The sequence below is a fragment of the Pteropus vampyrus genome, unplaced genomic scaffold, assembly GCF_000151845.1.
Source record: "Pteropus vampyrus isolate Shadow unplaced genomic scaffold, Pvam_2.0 Scaffold196, whole genome shotgun sequence".
Lineage (NCBI taxonomy): Eukaryota > Metazoa > Chordata > Mammalia > Chiroptera > Pteropodidae > Pteropus > Pteropus vampyrus.
This window is the reverse complement of record NW_011888977.1, coordinates 2,367,458-2,385,459: the sequence shown is the minus strand read 5'-3', so window position 1 is coordinate 2,385,459 and position 18,002 is coordinate 2,367,458. Positions and strand designations below refer to the sequence as shown.

The 18,002-nt window shown below is 54.5% G+C and overlaps 1 protein-coding gene across 2 annotated transcripts in view; it reads right to left on the bottom strand.

The window, feature by feature from the left end:
* The window catches only part of GALNS (galactosamine (N-acetyl)-6-sulfatase), a 31,287-nt gene that overhangs the window by 3,114 nt on the left and 10,171 nt on the right, over positions 1 to 18,002 (bottom strand). Inside the window, exons 5-13 of one of the 2 annotated variants that reach the window (XM_011371881.2) lie at positions 16,233 to 16,376; positions 15,026 to 15,092; positions 14,814 to 14,941; positions 14,328 to 14,467; positions 11,672 to 11,775; positions 8,355 to 8,491; positions 7,545 to 7,647; positions 3,487 to 3,608; positions 1,371 to 1,488 (exon numbers count right to left, since the gene is read on the bottom strand). In XM_011371881.2, coding sequence (XP_011370183.1) covers positions 1,371 to 1,488; positions 3,487 to 3,608; positions 7,545 to 7,647; positions 8,355 to 8,491; positions 11,672 to 11,775; positions 14,328 to 14,467; positions 14,814 to 14,941; positions 15,026 to 15,092; positions 16,233 to 16,376 — 1,063 coding nt within the window. Of the gene's footprint in view, positions 1 to 1,370; positions 1,489 to 3,486; positions 3,609 to 4,959; positions 5,689 to 7,544; positions 7,648 to 8,354; positions 8,492 to 11,671; positions 11,776 to 14,327; positions 14,468 to 14,813; positions 14,942 to 15,025; positions 15,093 to 16,232; positions 16,377 to 18,002 lie in introns of those variants that run through there. The other variant, XM_023537680.1, reaches the window with a different exon arrangement.

The following is an 18,002-nucleotide window of genomic DNA, read 5'->3' as shown; positions in this document are numbered from 1 at the left end:
GTTTGCAGAGTCCCCCACTTTCATTCCAGGGGCAGCCAGGCTTCCGCTATTCCCACGGTGCCCAGGAGATGGCAGCAGCACTCTGGCCAGGTTGGCCACCTCCCGTCCCCTCCCTGCTGTCACTAAGACCCTCTTCGTCTCCAGGAAGTCGGGACTCTGCCTGCACCCATAAAGCAGTCGCCAGTGGGAGATGAGAAACATTCTGTTGGGGGTGGGAAGAGCACTGCTTTCACAGAAGGAAAAACGAGGCTTGGAGTGGGCACCAGGGGCTCCTCCCCAGGGAGGGTGTTCTCAGACTCCTGGATCCTGAGAGACCTCGGGGTCTCGACCTTGCTCCACTGCTGAGTCCATAGACCTGCATGCCAGAATAGCACTCCTCTGAGGGAAGGGGCAGGCTCTGTTCCCCTACTATCTTCCTGTGGTGAGCTCTGGGAGCGGACAACAGCGATAAGCCCACACCCATCAGCCCCTGTCCAACTCAGTGTCCTCGGCCACTGCCAAATCATCCATCCTCTGATAATCCTCACCACTAGGAAAATGCTTCTAATATCCTGACTCTGTTTTCCTTGCACAAATTCTCATCATATTCACTCTGCACTCTGACTGCTCACACAATCACTTCCCTCCTGGGGGCACCCTGGGGTCCGTCTGGCCCAGATGCATTCCACATGGGCGACTACAGGGTGTTTAGCTGTCTTCACAATGGCCTAGTGGGTCCAGGGAACGGAGTGCTTGGGAGAGGGGCTGACAGGCTGGGAAGGTGGGCTAAACCATCTGCCTTTGTTCTCTGGGATCTGAGGTGCCACCAGAGCTTCTGACACCAGGACATGTGAATCGCCCATCTTCGTGGAGCAGGGTATCACACAGACACTTCCAGTTGCCAGGTGGGTCACCTACGGGGTTTTAAGAGGTCTGTCCCTGCTGGGACCTGTGTCTGCTGTGCTGAGAGGTGGGCCCCACGGGCTGGCCATACACCCAGGCTATCTGCCCAGGGTGTCTACACCGTACATGGGTTTGGCTTGTCCTGCACCTGCAGAGGGGTCAAGTGACCCCTCACATCTGCGAGATCTGAGACGGAAGCAGGAGGGAAGCGGGGTTCTGGCCTGCGGCCCAGCAGCCTCTGGAACCATGTTCTCTGCCTTGGTCCCACCACACTGCCCCGTGGTCACCCTGAAGGTGAGAGGAGGGTGGTGCTCCTGAGAGGCACATGGCTGCCAGACTCGCTGCAGATCTATGGGGCTTGTGTTGAGGATGCAGGTGAAGCGGTGGGGCATGCAGACCCCATAGCACTTGTGGCCCTGGGGATGACCCCAACAGGAAATACACCCTCCTAGTGTTGAAAGCCACGTATAAACCACTAAACCACTTACCATGACTGCCTGGTTGCACACGTTGAGCTGGGGCTGTCCGGGGACCAAGGCCTCCTGGTGCTGCTGAACGACTGGGGTGATCCTGCGAAGGACATCCAGGTACTCGATGCTGGCAAAGCTAGAGACAAGACAGTACCAGGTCACTGAGGCAGAGAAGGAAAGCAATAAGGTAGGTGGGGGCAGGACATCCAGGTAGGCCACCAGGAAGGGGCCTGGGAACCAGGGGACCCCTCTCTGATGGTGCCACCATCCAGGAGCCTCCTGGAAATAAACAGCTAAAAGAGACCACCTCTGCCTCATTTGTCCTTCCCTACAAATAAGGTGACACGCAGAGCGATGGGACGGAGGCAGTGACTGTGATTCTTCAGTCTTACTGTCTCAGGGCCTTGGCAGATGGCCAGACCAAAGGGCACCCCTCACTCCTGGTGTCCCCAGGCTGTACCAGATCTTGGCAGCTTCCCAGGGCCCTTGTCCCCATTTTCATGGTCCTTCTTTAATCTCTTTGGTCCAGGTTTGCTTCTATCAGGAATAGCTGGCCCTGCCCTGATTGCCACCTTCTTGGGGTTCATCTGACACTGTCATCCCTACTCCTCAGGCCTCCACACCGGTCCCATGCTCCCTGCTCTGTTGGCTACACTCTATCCACACAGAGCCCCCAAGCTTCTCAAAGCAGGTCTCAGGAGTGTTTCATGTCTTTTCAGAATTCTGTACTCAAATACACTGGAAAGAACTAGCTTAACCAAGTGCGGCGATTTTGAGGACAAGGCTTCTCACACCATGGTGTGAGTGCAGGCGGGAGGCTCCAGGAGGCCCTGCACTCAGCCCTGAACTCCTGTGGGCCAGGCAGCGACTCCCAGGTCTTCTTGCCTAGAGCCATGTCCCCCAAATAACCCTGGTGAGGTCACATCCCAAACTAGATCCCAACTACTTCTTCTGGAGGCCAGGCACGAGGGGCCGTGGGCTTCTGAGGGAGAAGTGGGTGTGGGCAGGTACCCGAGGGGGCCTCTAACTGGGGAAATGACCCTGAATGCCGCAGCACCCCCAAATAGTGATAATGTGGATCTAACGAGGGCACTCTCGGGCGGGTGTGTTCTATACATCTTCACCCTGCAAGGCAGACCCCCATGACCTTGAATTTCAGAGGATGTCAAGGTGGGGAAGTGGTGCTATCCAGCCACACTCATAGCCACCGAGGGGCAGGGGCAGGATTCACACCAAGCCTGCTCTTCAGCCGGCCTGTTGTATTAACCTTCATGTGGGCATTTGAGTCTGAGAAGCCAAATTATGCGCATTGCCATTTGGTGGGGGTTTTCAGAGGCTCAGCGGCCGTCTCTGTCCTTATGACCCATCTCGAAGGTGCCCAAACCCAGGTGCCCAAGTTTGTTCCAGCTGTGGAGGTGTCAGCGAGATGGGCGAAAGGCCTGGGGGCTGCAGGGGCGGGACTGTGTGGCCTGACCACAGCCTGGCTATGGCACTGGCTCTCCACATTTCTTTCCCAGGGCCCTGGGCCTCTGAGCTGGACAAAGCTCCAGTGAAGGGAGATGCTGCCAAGGAAGCCCTAAAGCATTTCCCAACAATGTGGACAGGCCCCATCCAACCCTCACCAGGAGGACCTCATTTACACCTGGCAGATAGGAGGGAGCCCTGGTAGCTCTTCTGGGCTGGTGGTGTTGCCCTCCACATCCTTTTGCTGCCCGTCATGGCGGCCTGGTGGCCGTGCAGAGGTTCACATCCACCCCATGCCTGGACCGTCACCCTCCACCTTGGCCATCTCTTAAGGCATCTCAGGGCAGGGGTCATGTCAGTTGCTGGGCCACATGGAGTCGGGGAATGGAGAGACAAACAGAGTGGGGGAGTGTGGAGAAGGGGGCACCCGAAGACGAAAGGCCACAACACACACGCGCCAGATGGGAAAACCACAATACAGGCCCCTGGGCGCCTGGTGGTGGTGGGAGCGGGAAGCCCCAAGCATCCCTTCCTGCATTTGTGCATCTCCAGGTGTTCACAGCACACACGGTTCTTCTGGAAAAAATCAACATGTTGGTGTGTGCTTGTGTTGGCTGGGACTGGCTAACGTTTCCTCAGCAGCTTCAAGGACGCCCTGCGCCCCGCTCACCTGAGGGGATACCTCTCCCCTGGGTCTCGTCCCAGGTGGAAGACCAGGGGCAGCTTTGTGTGCTCTTCCTGCGTGTGGGTGGTGACTCCTGAGACATTCTGCCCGGGGCAGAAATCAATGCCCTGAAATGAGAGGAAGGACAAGTGAACGCTGTCTCTGAACATGTGAGCTCTGGCCGCAAGGCTAGCCAGTCCATCTCGAACGAGTCAGAGCAGTCAAGGCCTGAGCAGGCCTGAGGGTGGGATCCCACATGGTGGAGCCTTCCCACAACCCTGCGCCCAAGAGTTGCTGAGCAGTCATGCCCTGAGTACCATCCCCTAGTTTTTTGGAACCTTTTTCTTGGTTGGGGAATGACTCTCTAAACTATTTTAGCCCATCTCATATCTTGACTGCCTCTAATTTCTAGAGTGAAGTTTTACGCCTTCACTCTATCCACCTCATGGCCAATGGAGTGCATGGTGCTTAACATCCCTTTATTGGTGAGGAGGGACCTTGGTCCTGAAAGCCAGAGAAGCACAGACACGGGAATGGCTCACAAATGATCCAGATGCACAAGTTAACAGGGAATCTAAAATGACTACATTTCACATGTTCAGGAAAACAGGATAAAAATGGGGAGTGCAGAAAACGCCAGGCTGCCCTCAGGCTCAGGTGCGGCGATTCTGCTCCGCACGTTCGAGCCTGCTCCGGCCTCCTCTGTCCCCTGGCTTCTTTGTTGTGTGGCCTCTGATGCATATCTGGAACGGGCTTCCTATGTCAGTGTGTGGTCTGAGCTCTGTCCAGGTCTGGGGTGGTCCTGAGGCCCAAAGTGACCTCAGGCTAGGGGCTCCCTCAAAGCTGTGGCCTGAAGGCTGCCCCTGTGGCTCCCTGACTCTGGAAAAGGAAAAGGCCCCCACCATCCAGTAGATATTAGGTGAGGCCAGGGTCCCCATCCTGAGGCACTGGTGACCCCAGAGTCACACAAGCAGCTTGGCACCATTCTCCAACCAACGCAGGGCACTGCTGACAGGTCTGGACAGGCAGCTGTGACCTATGCACAGTAACTGATTGAAAGGCTTTCTGTAGGTATTAGTGCCTAGTTTGACAGGCAAACCATTTCTAACCCTCGCGTGTCTGTAATGGACAGCTGGTCAGTGGAGCAGTTAATATTCTGTTTTTCAATAAAGTAGGGAAGTTAGGAGCCTGTGAAATTCCATTTATCTGCACTGAGCAGTCGATTCCCAAGTCAGGGGCTGTGGTCTAAGTCACTGAAGGCAGCCAACAGTGGACACATAGGGCTTCCAAAGGGGGTGACCCTTTGACCTTCTGGGAGCAGAACTGCTAGAGAACAAATATAGATTTAATAGTGGGAGAAACCACCACATTTAGCATAAAAATGTTAAGCGGTTAATGGAGAAATATCTAAGTCTAGACAGAAGACACAAATTATAATTTGGATGCAAATCAAATAAGCTATTTAATTAAGATCCTGCTAATTAGTACAAGATTTTTCTCTTACAACTGTTGTCATGTGAGAGAGGCCTCACCCTGGGAGCATCGCAGCTGAGCTGGCCCCCCTACATGCACCTTTCCTCCTCCCCTCCGCCCTGGACCGGGAGCAGGTGCACCTGCAGGTCACAGTGCCGGCTTTTTGGAGGGTGGGAAGGGAGGAGGGGGACGAGCATGCACTGTAGCTAATGCCCCTGGGATTAAGTCCAGAAATGCAGAAGGCCACATGGACACATGTACCTCCTCTCGCCCATGGCCTCAAGCTGCCCCCATGGTGGGAGGTCATGTGTGGGACAGTGGCACCAGGTCCGGCAGGGAAAGATACTCACTCTCTCCTCCTCCTCTGCCATCCAGCAATCGTGAGTGGATAGAAAACCTGGGGCTCGGGCAGGTGGGCCACACACAGTAGGACCTCAGGACTGGGGAGGGGGTATGAGACACCCCAGGACAAGTGTACAACCAGGAAGCTAATAGGGTCTACTCAGGTGACCCTCACACCTGGAGACCACAGACTGGCATACCCCCAGCTGTCGTACCCTAGGCTTCTCCCTTAGCTGGGCCCCATGTGGCCTCTGAACAAAGCTAATATCCCTAATATGTTAACCATTTAGAAGGGACTGGTGGTTATTCGACGTTTCCCCTTGTGCTCAGGTGAGCTGCTGATGGTCACAGGGTCCTTTCCGACTTCACGTGCCCCCTCGGCTTTATTGATCCCTGGAGGGAGAAGGGCCATCCAAACGGCACTGCAGCTGTCTCCTTGGTGTTTAAATAAAACTGTGACTGCACTGTGATACAGTGAACCCACAGCCCGATTCTGTGTCCACCAGCCACCCACCCAGGGAGGGCCTCTTCTAATGTCTACACACATTGGACAAGGGAGCTTTTTGTGCTTCACCTCCCAAGAAGACAGAAGCCATGCAGACCAAACTGACCCAGGTGTTCTCACAAACAACCCTTAGAAAATGGAAGAAGTGCATCCCACTGAGCACTGTGGGCAGGGGACTAAGGGAGTGGGGGAAGGTGTTACCCAGCTGTTTTGGGTGGCCTCTCCTAATGCATCCTAACCCCATTGTAAACATGGTCAGGTCAGGACAGGCTATGCAGGTACTGAACTTTTTCGGTATCCTTTCTAGAAAAGCTCTCCCAGCCCTTCTGAGTTCTGGGCTGTCTCACTCGGGTAGGGACTGACTGGACTGTGCCCCAAAGGCCCTGAGAACTCACAGGGCAGGGAGCCACAGAAAGGCCCAAGGGGCCGCTCCCAGAACACCAGCCATAGCTGCCAGCTGGGCCACCTGGACTCTCAAGCAGCCAACAATGGGGACCCTAGAGGCCGGTTGGGGGATTCCCTGTGTGTGATGGGGGCAGAGAGGGAGAAGTGAGGCCACATGGCTGTGCCCTAGGGTCCCCACGCTGCCAGCCTCTGGGCCCCTTTTGGATGCTCCTATAGTTTCTCAGCCCCTGGACAACTAAAGGGGCAAGCCAGGCGTGGCCCTGCTTGTCAGGGGATGGGGAGACCAGAGACAAGTACGCAGGCCGGGGGACACGGTTCTTCTGTGCCTCTCAGAGAGAGTTCTGGTCGGGGGCCGTTGTCACAGTCTGAGGGGCCCACAAGACATTCTCGACCTCAGAGGGCAAAAGAGAAGCAAAGGCTTGCTTGGTTCAGCTAAGCCCGCCTGATGCCAATCAGTGCTTCCGACCACAAGTCAGGGACATTCGTGGGCATTGGGCCACTTGGAGGAAGCATACATTGTCCTCTGCTCTGCCCGAGTGCCCGGGGCATCCGGTCTGGGTACTGCACAGGTAGTGCCTGGCCGTGTTACCCACCCAGCCCGGGACCAGACCTGTGATCCACTAAGTCTGCAATCTGCATCCAAAGTGGTGCAGAGTGTTCCAGTACTTAGATTTTTCATTAACTTAAATTGCTTTTCCTCCCAATTAAGGCACATTAGCAGGTTTTTCTTGTGCCTAAAGACCTAGATGGTGAGATAAGTGGGGGCTGAGAGACGTGGGTGGGGGGCTTAGGAAGAGGCAGCAGAAAGAAGATTCGGGAAGCGAGACGGGCAGGCAAGACTAGCAGGGGAGAGAAGGTGCCCTGAGGGGCAGCAGGGACCTTGTGCTGAATGAACACTTTGAGGCTCGGCACGCATGTGACACTTCGCTCACAAGCCCTCAGGGCAGACCCGTGATGCAGAGACTAAGACAGTCCTTCAAAAGGGCCACAGAGCACCTGGCCAGGCCTTGGAGAGTGACAAGTGGCGAAGGAGTTGGGGGAAGACACCCTGGTTTTACCTGGGCCCTGAGGTGGCTGGCCTGGGCTGGGTCTTAGCCTGCCCTGAGGCCTCCTTTCCCCAGGCTCTGGGTGGCCTGAGAGGGTGGGGCATCCAGGCCCCTCAGGGGCTGTCCTTGTAGCTACACCATGGGGCTTCTAACTCCTTACAGCAGGAAGCAAATGACTTGTGTGCCAGTCACCACTCTGCAGAAGCCTCCTGCCAGCCTTCTCTGCCCAGATGCATCCTTAAGGACTGGGTATGGGGGCGCAGTGCAGAGTCCACAGCCTCATGGTCCCTTACCTGTCTGAACTCCTCCCAGGAATTGGTCCAGGTCCAGAAGTGGGCCTTGTACTGGCCCAGGGTGACTGCCATCAGCGTGTTGCCACGGTAATAGAATATTGGCCTGTCAGGGAGGGAGGAGGGGCTCGGGTGATTCAAGAGACTCTTGGATGCATGGTTAGAGCTAAGATTTTATAGAAATGACCCTGATGACATCACATGGGCATAAGTGCAGAAGAAGTCCCTGAGGCTGTAGGGTGAGCCTATGGTCGCTCATCATTCTTGGCCTTGGGAGGCCACGTGTGGGGTGAAGCCTGTCTCAGATGGTCACCAGAGGCTCCGGCTCCACTGGGGGACAGACAGCCCACTGAGCCCAGGGCCTCCCTCATAGTAAATAGGCTCTTGTGCCAGGTTTTGAGAAAGAAAAAAAATAGGCAATATTGAAAAAAAAAAAAGAAAAAGAACACAAGCCCATCTGATCTCTGCCCTAAACTCGGGATGGGTAGCTGGTCTCAAGCTGGAGAGAGACTGACTCTGGACACAGAGCATTCTGGTGTTGAGGTGGAAGCCCGGACATGGCTCCAGAGGTTTGGGGTGGCTACTGACTCAAGCAGAGGGACACTCCCTCCTTCCACCCACGGCTGAGCAGAAATGACGGACCCCACAGGGAGGATGCATTTCGTGCCGGAAAGTCACAAGGGTCTCACCTCCCTCTATTCTGAGCCAGCTGCGCAAGGGAACTTGCTTCGTCAGCCAGCTCTCGCTCCGTTGTTTGGTGCTAGGGGAGCAGGCACGGGGGGGATGCGGGGGCAATGCCTGGCTATAACTAACCTGTCCACCAGCTGGCCCTGCAGCATGGAAGGGAGGAGGTCAAGGCCATCGATCATCCTGTCGCTGGGCAGCTCCAAGCCCGCGAGGGACAGGCTGGTGGTGAAAAGGTCCATGACGTTGCCCAGTTGGTGGCTCACCTGAAATGGACATGGGCAGACAGACAGTTGCTTAGGATGCCCTGCCCTGACCAAAAGGCAGCTAGGGGCCAGGTCTCTGCGCGTGCGTCCTGCTGCTGCCCAGCTGGGCCTGCAGAGGCATGAAGACTAGCATACACATGCACACAAAGCCACAGCCCTTACAGCGTGTCCACACACGAGAATGCGATATACACACGTGTGTGCACATGCCCAGCCCTGTCTACCTCAGCCAGCCTGGTCCCCGTCCCACCTGACCCCAGGCTCTTCTGGAACTCCACACGTCCATAAGCGTCTGGCTGGCTGAGTGTGGCTGATATACGACTCTTCTACTTCAGGACCTGAGAGAAAGGGACGAGTCCCCTCATTGGGAGAGTGGCCTCGGGATGGTCAGGAGCTGAGGGGGGATCAAATTAGCTGTCTGACCCCAGAGCAGGCAGGGCCCTGTTCCATCCCCAGTACTGAACCTTTGCTGCTGCCTGGTGCCTTCAAATGGGAACCAGACAGAAGGGAGAAGATGTGGCCCTCCCAGGGAGCAGGGTCCCACCAGCAGGGTCCCACCTTGGGAGGCCTGCCCTCTCTGAGCCCAACTGTCACATCATTTTGACACTGATGCTGTGACTTTCCAATTCAGGTAAAACTGCAGGTGAAAAAAAGACCCTCAAAGCCCAGAGCAGCATGGAGAGCAAGGGGGGACGAAAGGACAGGAAGGGAGGGCAGATGAACTGGGGTGGGGACTGGCCAGCCTTCTTCCTAGAGGCTGTGGCCGCCCAAATGTAACAATCCGACTCCACAGAGCCAGCAGGAGGTGGCCCTTCAGACAGGCCTAAGGAACTGACCACTCCTGGCAAGGTGCTGCCCACTGGTCTCCTCGGATGCAAGTTTGTTCCCCATGTACAGCTCCACCTTGTCTGACTTCCACCCAGTTCCTTCACTCCTGAACTCTGGATCTGGGGACAAGGGTTTGGTCTGGCAGGTTTGGCAAGGCAAGCATTCTCTTAAGCCACTTTGCATACCCCGGGGCACCCTTGCCTCCATTCCTCTACATGAGGAGAAACTCCCTGTGGAAACCAAGCACAATACATCAGGGCTACCTGTGTCATCTGTTTCTGCAGCCCAGTGTAGGGTGGGGCATGAAGGTCAACATTTAGCTCAAAAACTCTGTGAAGCAGAGGAGAGGAGAAATATTCCAGCAGCTCCCCTCCCTTCTCACTTTTTTTAGGACCAAAAAAAAAAAAAAGGAGAGAGAAAAGTAAAGAAGAGAAAGAAATCCAGATATTTTAACCGTCTGGAAAAATAAATAAGGAGGAGAGATTGTGGTGCCAGATGGGGGTGGTGTGGGAAGGCGTGGATATCTGAAGTCCTCATATCAGCACAGAACAGCTGGGCGCACTCATGGAAGAGGCTCTTTTTGAAAAATAGACACTCTCGATGTGCACATAATGTCTTTAAGAAAACGCAATTTGTCTGCCATGAGCCCATGGCAGGAAGTCACCAAGGCTGTTATCAGCACTTTCAAGATTTAACTCTGAATCAAAGGCTACAATTAATAAAGTCACCCCGCCAGGCGTGAAGGGGAGAGCTAAATATTTGAAACTGGTTGGACAAATGGCAGGGTGTTTTTAAATAAAATCCTCTCACAGTTATCACAGGGCACAGGCCTGATAGTCCCATCTAATTCAATTTCGGTATGTGCTACAGGATGCGGTGGAGGGAAGGCGGCTGCACGGCTCTGTGTGATATATTTTCTTCTCCAGAGAGCAGGGCCCAAAGGGGCCAAGAACAAGGCAGGCAAAGGCTTGCCACAGACAGAGGAGCTGGAGAGAGGGGTCCCCATGGGATTGTCCCAGGAGGGAGAAGTTGGGGGAAGGATGTTGGGGAGGAGGGTAGGCTCCATACTCCATGCCTGGGGGTCTACCCCAGTTCTGCCACCTGCCAGCTGGATGGTCCCAACAAGTGACTATCTTTCACTGGGCCTCAGTTTTGCTGACATGTGGAATGGGGATGATGATGATAGGCAGAATGACACCCCCCCAGGGATCTCCATATCCCAGTTCTGAACCCTGTGAATACGCTTCCTTACACAGAGAAGGGGAATCAGGTTGTCAATCAGCTAATCTTAAAATGGGCTGATCCTGGGTCCCAGGGTGGGCCCAGGGTAATCACAGGTCGTAACACTGGGAGAGGGGAGGAGGGCCAGAGTCAGGGTGCCGGCCTGGACCAGGGAGGGAGGAGCCAGAGACTAAGAAGCCAGAAAAGGCTCAGAAATGAGTTTCCTCCAGGATCCTCCAGGAGGGATCGGCCCTGTGACACCGGATTCTAGCTCCGGGAGACGGAGCTGGACTTTCGACCTCCAGACCTGAGAGAACAAACATGTGTGGTTCCAGCCCCTCAGTGCTGTGACTGTTTCAGCGGCCACAGGACACTCAGAAGCCCCCACGGTGCTGCTATGAGGGCTGAGCTGACACTAGTGCTGAGAACAGTGTTCTCTGGAGCTCAAAAGGGAAAGAAAGACTAACTGAGACAGTGACACACACGATTACAAACAGTCTTGACACCCTGAGGATGTCTGAATCAAGGTGCTCAGTTAGAGAAGACCCTGAGTTCTCAGCCAAGGCAGGGGCAGAGCGAGGGCTTGAGGAGCAGGACACACACCATGCCCAGCCAGAGGACCAGGTCAGCCAGCCCTGCAGTTTACACCTGCACACTGCAGACAGATAATCAACCAGAGTCGAGCTCCTGCTGTCTCTAGGAGTGTGTCCATAGAACAGTGGTCTGGGAGATGAAGTTTGGAAAAAGAGTTCTATGACCCAACAAGACTTTAAAAACTCAGCTTGCTCTATGCTCCTTCCAGAAGTTCACAATATTCATTAGCATACTAAAGGCTCTGATAAGTCCTGCAGAAACAAGCCATTCTACTCAGTCGCACTCAAAACTGCCACATTAACTAACCATGGACGCCTCCTCCCCGCATGGCGGATACTGACACTACACGCCATATCTGTCAGAGACTGTTCCAGTGCCCATCCCATGGACCCTTCACCAGCTGCCTCCCCCAGTGAGTATGACTTTGGTGTTTCCTAGGCAAGGTAGAGTGAGTGGAAGGTGCAGGCCCACGAGGGGCCGAGTCGCCACATCCCAGGATGACAACAGGCCTGGCCGCGTGGCCAACCTCTGACTCACCTGGCCTGCGGCGATGTGGCCGGGCCACCACACGATTGCAGGCTCCCTCATTCCACCTTCGAATGTGGTCTGCTTCCCGCACAGAAAGGGGCCGTTACTACCGCCTGGGGAGGGAGAGTTGTCGCCCGTCAGTGGTCTATCCCGGTTCTCCAGAGCCACACATGCCCTACTGGGCACTTGCCCATGCCTGACTCCCGCCCAGCTGTCAAAGGTGATGCTGCTGAAACACCAAGGCACCAAGGCCATCATGAAGACAGAGGACCAGCCTCAAGGTGGCTCTAACCCAGGAGACCATCCTAGATGCTCTGGTTGTAACACAGTGCCCCTAATGAGGAGCGCTTGCTCAGAAATGGAGGGCGTGACCACTCTTGTTAGCACAAGATGCAGATGTTCCTCAAGCAGAACCATAGAGCATATCCCAATAGCAGGTCATTAGAGCTTCCTGTCTGTTCAGGTGCAGCGTATCTTAAATGTCAGGGTTCACGAGCCTCCCTGTGTTTGAGATTACAGAGTGTAGTTAATACATCAGTTCCTGGGCCTCACGGGGTTGTCCCATCAGGGATGGGGCACAGATTCATTCCTGACAAGCCCAGCTCTAAGCAGGTGGTCCCTGAACCATGCTCAAAGTGTCAGAGGGCAAAGCCCCCATCGCTGGCTGGTCTCAGGTCCTGCTCGATCCCAGAGCACAGAGAAGTCTCCTGAGGATAAATGGGTGTCTGCTGCTTCAGCATGAGCTGCCCAGGGCTCACCTCAGGTCCTTTGAAAATGGGGAAACAAAACAGAGTAGTGTTTCTCTAGCAGGAAGTCCCACGGTTTGTCCCTGGCACTGGAACCTGAACGTCATCTCCATGCATCAGTGTAGCCCAGTCTCGAGAGAAGAGCAGCGACGAACACACAGGGACCACATGGGAGCACTGGCAGACTCCGCATCCCGTGCGTGAATGCAGGGACAGTGAGGAAACGCGATGTGCCACTCTGAAGATGGGCTCCAGGTGCTGAGGACCCAGTGCCTTTCTCTTTCTATTTCTCAGGCTGGTCGGAGGGTACACAGATCTTCACCTTACTGTCATTTGTATCTTACAGATGTTTCTGTCCATGTGAATTGTTCCATGATGTAGCAAAAAAGACTAGGGTGATTGAACCCAAGCCCAGGCTGGAAGGTTGGTGGTTCCAATGAGGCTTGGCCATCAGGGGCTGGCAGGGACACTGACATTCAGCTGGGCCCTGGGCCTTTGCTGGGAGGGAGATGGAGTTCCACCCCTTTTCCAGAACCAGCAGCTGTATGGTGAGAATGAAGTCTCTCCAAGAGTGGGGCTGTGCCATGGATGGCACCACACACCACCCCTGGGGACCTAGACCCTGAACTGCTGTTCTGTCACCAATAGGGTTCCTTCTCAGCTTGAGCCAGCTGTGCTAGTCCTGTCATTTAAGATCCTGAAGCCCCTTCTGCTCCCCTGACCACACAGTCCTCCAGTGTCTTCCCCACTGGAGGGGGGTCCCAATGGGGTTTCCTGCTTTGCGTGGCCTTCCATCCACAGCTGACTGCCTCAGGGCTCTGCTGGGGCCCTAGCATTTTTAAGAATGGGGTGAAAAGATATGCCATCACTAGGGTGAAACTCTTACAAGACAATAAAATGCCAAGGTGCAACCACCTCACAACATAAGCTGGGAACCAGAGCTCATTGAAGGACCTGGGGTCATGGTCTTCAAGAGGCCTGCAGGCCCAGCTTGGGTACAGAGGCTGCTCTGGGGGATATGCAACTCTCTCATTGCACCAGGGCTCTGGGTGCCCCCCAAGGCCAGCACTGCGAGGGTAGGGGCTCAGTTCCTTCCCTTCTAGACACCACCCCCCATGAGACCTTGGTGAAGAAGTTTTGAGGCGGGGGGTGAGCCTGGGCTTGCCTTCCAAGAAAGCTGGGAAGTATGTCTCCTGCATTTTTAGCTCCCAAGGGAGATGGTCATTGCCCCCACAGTGAAGGGATGCTCCTTAAACTCCGAAAAAGGTGCAAATGTGGCTGGTCAAACACATAACAGCTACCGTGTTATATTTAAGTTTAGAATAAAAACACTAATGGAGAACATCAGAGCTTCAGAGGGAAAAGCTCAGAAGTGACCTCACTTAGCCCTAAATATATAGGAGGTAGAAGTGACCTGCTTCCAGAGCCAGTCAGTGGCAGAGCTGGGACAGGATGAAGGCCCTGGCCTCAGTCTCCATCCTCCCCCACTGAACTCTCCCTCCTGCCCCGGCACCTCCAGGAGAGCCAGAATTGCCAACAGTTTGGGAGAGGGGTGTTAGGTGGTCACTGTTTCACATACTGACACACCCACCCTGGGCTAGAAAAGGCCAAGGTGCTCTAGTCTTTCAGGGAGGATAGTGAGTCACAGAACATGGGTGTTGGTGGGCAGCCCTGCTAGTTTTGTGTGTGATGAGGCCCAAGCCAACCCCACAGGGCACCCCTTGGTCTCCTCATATCTTTTCCCACTGGATGGGGCACTGGGAGGAGAGTGGGCATCTTCCCCACTGGAGGGGGGCCCGGGCTGAGCTCCCTTCACACTCTGCCCCGGCAGTGGCTGAGACCCTGAGTCTCAGGGGTCCAGTGTTCCCAAGTGGGGTCTTGTTTGGGGGTATGATTATGGGATCACTCCAAACACCTGCCTTGTTTGGGAGCAGAAATAAGGGCAGCACCATTGTCAGACGTGAAGAAAACAAATGTGTCCTTAGTGATCTTCAAGTCCTGAAGAAGGCTCAGGATTTTCCCCACGCTGTCATCGATCTCCCGGACAGCATCCCCATACCTATGAAGAAGATGGAACATTTACCAGATGGCCAAGGATATCAGTGTGATCAAAGAGCAGTTAAGTCGTAACTTTGGGGATGGACAACAAAATGGACTGGCTAAAGTTACAGGTGAAGAGGAGCAAAGTTCAAGTTCTCAGAGTTAATCCAGGATAGAGCCGACCACACCACTGTCGCACTCCCACTGATCCTAGGCTGAACAGCTTCAGAGGCACAAGTGTTTCAGTCTTTTTCTACAATTGATCATTAAAAACAACATAGTACCGAGTGCCCTGTCCTTGGAGGTAATTAAGCACAGCTGAACCCCCCAGGTCGGGGTCTATGTCTCTACAACCAAGGACTCACCGTCCTCGCTGACTGGTGCCCAAGAAAGGCTTAGAAGCGTAAACAGGTGCATGTGTGGCATCGATGGCCCAGTAGAGAAAGAAGGGGCGCTGAGCTGCCTGCTGCCTCTTAATGAAATCCAGGGCTTCCTGAGGAGAAGAACACACCATCTGCCTCTGCCTGAAGGCTGACTTCCCCAACCACAGAGCCTGCCCAGCCCAGGTGGCCATTACCTGTAAGTAGATCTGGGTCAGGTTGGCTTCTCCAGTCTTCAGATCAATTGGAAATTCTTCATAAAATCTGAAAACGATATATATCCAGACAGAAATTAGATTTCAGGCCAAGAAAGCCCCTTCTCCCTGATTTCAGAGGCAAAGTCATGGGCTTCATTTAAAAGAATGATAGAAACATTCAATAAATGAAATTGGAAGCTCACACTGCTCCTGAGGTCACAGTTTCTTCAAGGACGAAGTGGGGCTAAGGCTGGGTGCCACGGTCACCATTTGGGAGAAGGATGGAGAGCGACGTGTGAGGACAGAGGACAGTGAAAGAAAAGCAAAAGGTGGATCCCAGTTACTTAGGGCTAACGAGTGCCGGGTTTCCTTTTGAGGTGATAGAAGTGTTCTGAAACCAGTGATGGCTGCACAACGCCACGAACATACTAGAAAGCACTGAACTGTACAATGTAAATGGGTAAACTGTCTGGTGTGTGAATTTTCTCAAGAAAGCTGCTATTTAAAAAAAGCTGCTATTTAAAAAGGCAATGAGTTGGCCCAACTTCTTGGTCCACTGATATATAATGAGCTTAAATCTAAAAAAAATTAATAATAATAATAGTAAAGGAAGAAGAAAGATTAAGCCAAACGAAACTCGAGAAAGACTAGGGCCCGGCCTGGTGTGGCCACGCTGCAGGTGCCCCACTGCTGGGTGGTGGGCAGGACCAGGGTGACTCTGGTGCCACCTGCCTTTTAGACGCCAGCTCGCTTTTGGCAGGCTCACAAATAGAGCTCATCCCACCGTGTCCTCTGTGATGCTGCCAATTTCTTCAACGTGTAGCATGTGACCAACATGCTAACCTGGTGCAGGCAGATGGTCTCTGCAGCTGGAGCCCAGGATCTGCCACAGGGCTGCACGGCCTGAGCCTAGAAGCCGTGTGAACGGCTGCTATGTGAACACACCTTGTTTTAAGAAGCGTCTCTGGCTTTCATTATATTTCCTAAAAAGGTGAGAGACCCCGTAGGTGTGGCTTAAGCGGTGGCCTAGGCCATGAGTCCTATAAGGCTCTGGGCAGGACAACCAGCTGGCAGAGCAAGGCCCAGCCCACTGGGACGCCAGCGCTGGGGGGCGGGTGCTTTCAGAACCTCTGTCCAGCTCCCAGGCAGCCCCAGAGGGCAGAGGCTGGGCTCATCGTCAAAGGGCAGGAAGGGAAGGGACTGTTACCTGCCAACCATCTCCCAGTCCCGGTACACGGGGATGTTGGGCCTGGCCCTGTTGTCATAAGGTCCAAAGTGACAGTTGGGGGATCCAAACCACTCATCAAATCCGTGCCTCAGGGGGTGGAACTGAGGCCTGTGGCCCAGATGCCTAGAAACAGAAACCCAGGACACTTTACGGAACCCCACATGGGGACATCCCAAAGTTCTGAGCAGCAATACCCCATCGACTTCACAGAACATTTAATGAAACAAGGGCTCTCTAGCACCCAAAGTGTGCTAAGCCTGGACACAGCAAGACCTCACCCTCCAGGGGACATCAGGACCACCTACCCTTCCCCAGCAACGCTGCCAGGGACACAGACTGGGACAGCGCCAGGACCAGCTATTGCTGTTTATCAACCCAGCATCTTGGCCAGGACTGGTGAAGGGCATGACTAGAAGAAAATGTGGCAATGTGACAACTGCCAAGCTGTTTGGAAACCCAGGCGCTCTGCAAGCTCTTGCCACACGTTGCAGGTGTCATTTGAACCCAAGAGAAGCTCTTGCTGGGCTTGTCTTGCACTCCCATCCCCACGGGCTGCTTCCCCTAGGGGGCACCTAATGTAGGTCCTCCCGTCAATAGGAGGTGCTGACACACTCGCATCTGAATTGGGTACCAGTGGTCCTTGAGCACGTCCCCATCTATTCTTTGGAATGCAGGGCTTACAGAGGTTCTGGAGTTCTGGAGTTCTGTGGCTCTGGGTCTCAACCCACTGCGGAGTGAGCTGACTCCAACCCTGAGAAGTGGATGGGTTTCCTAGGATTTTTGTTTGCAGAAAGACTCTTGCAGTGACACATGTTTAGGAAACTGTGTCCCTGGAGCAGAGGGTCTTATTCCTCTGCTGTGCTCAGGCAGGCCCCACCCTGACCGCTCAGAGGCCCTGCAGTGGGTCACGCAAATCCCAGATCCCTGTGAACTCACTGTACCACTTGATCACTTGATTAGAAAGGACACAGTATGGGGTGGCAGGGGAGGCTGGGCTGGATGCAGTCTGAGTCTAGATGACATCTCTCAGGGCCTCGGTTCCTCACTGCCGGTTCTAAAATGCTGTGCCTCCAGACGGCTGCCTGGCACCCGCCTTGGGCATCTCCGGCCTCCCTGCCAGCTGCGCCAAGTGTCGGTTCTGCTCTGGCCACTCTCTGCACTTTGTGCTTCCTGTTTGCAACTCATGTCTTCTCTGGGCCACTGCTACATACCCAGTCATTTCTCAATACTTCACTCTAGTACCAGCTGTGTGTGACTCTTGTGGGCCCACATCTGTCAGCACAAATGGCCTTTGCTTAACAGAAACACCAGCTAAGGTCCTGCTCATGTTAAGCTGTCAATTCAAAGTCCTTGCCCCCAAACAGCAGCAGGGCCAGCCCTGCCTGAAGGTGAGCTGAAGCAGCAGCATGTTGCAGCCCCCAGGGACTTGGGGCAGATGGAGCAGCCTCTCCCAGGAGTCCAGGTTCCAGCCACACCAGGCCTTGGTCAGTCTGAGGAAATCTAGATCCATGGTACTGGGGCCCAGAGGCAGGACATCAGGGCAGTCACAGCCACAACTGCCAACACCCTCCCATTTAGTCCCCACTGAGACAGGGACCTCTACCTGGCTGAAGAGAGGCCGAGCTCTCCGTCTCAGGCCTCCTAGGGCCTGTCCTCGCTCTGGCCATGACTGTGGCCCATCCATCAGCACTGTGTCCACCGCCCCGAGTCCACTCAGAGCTGTTTCTCTGGGCCCTGCTCTCCTCCTCT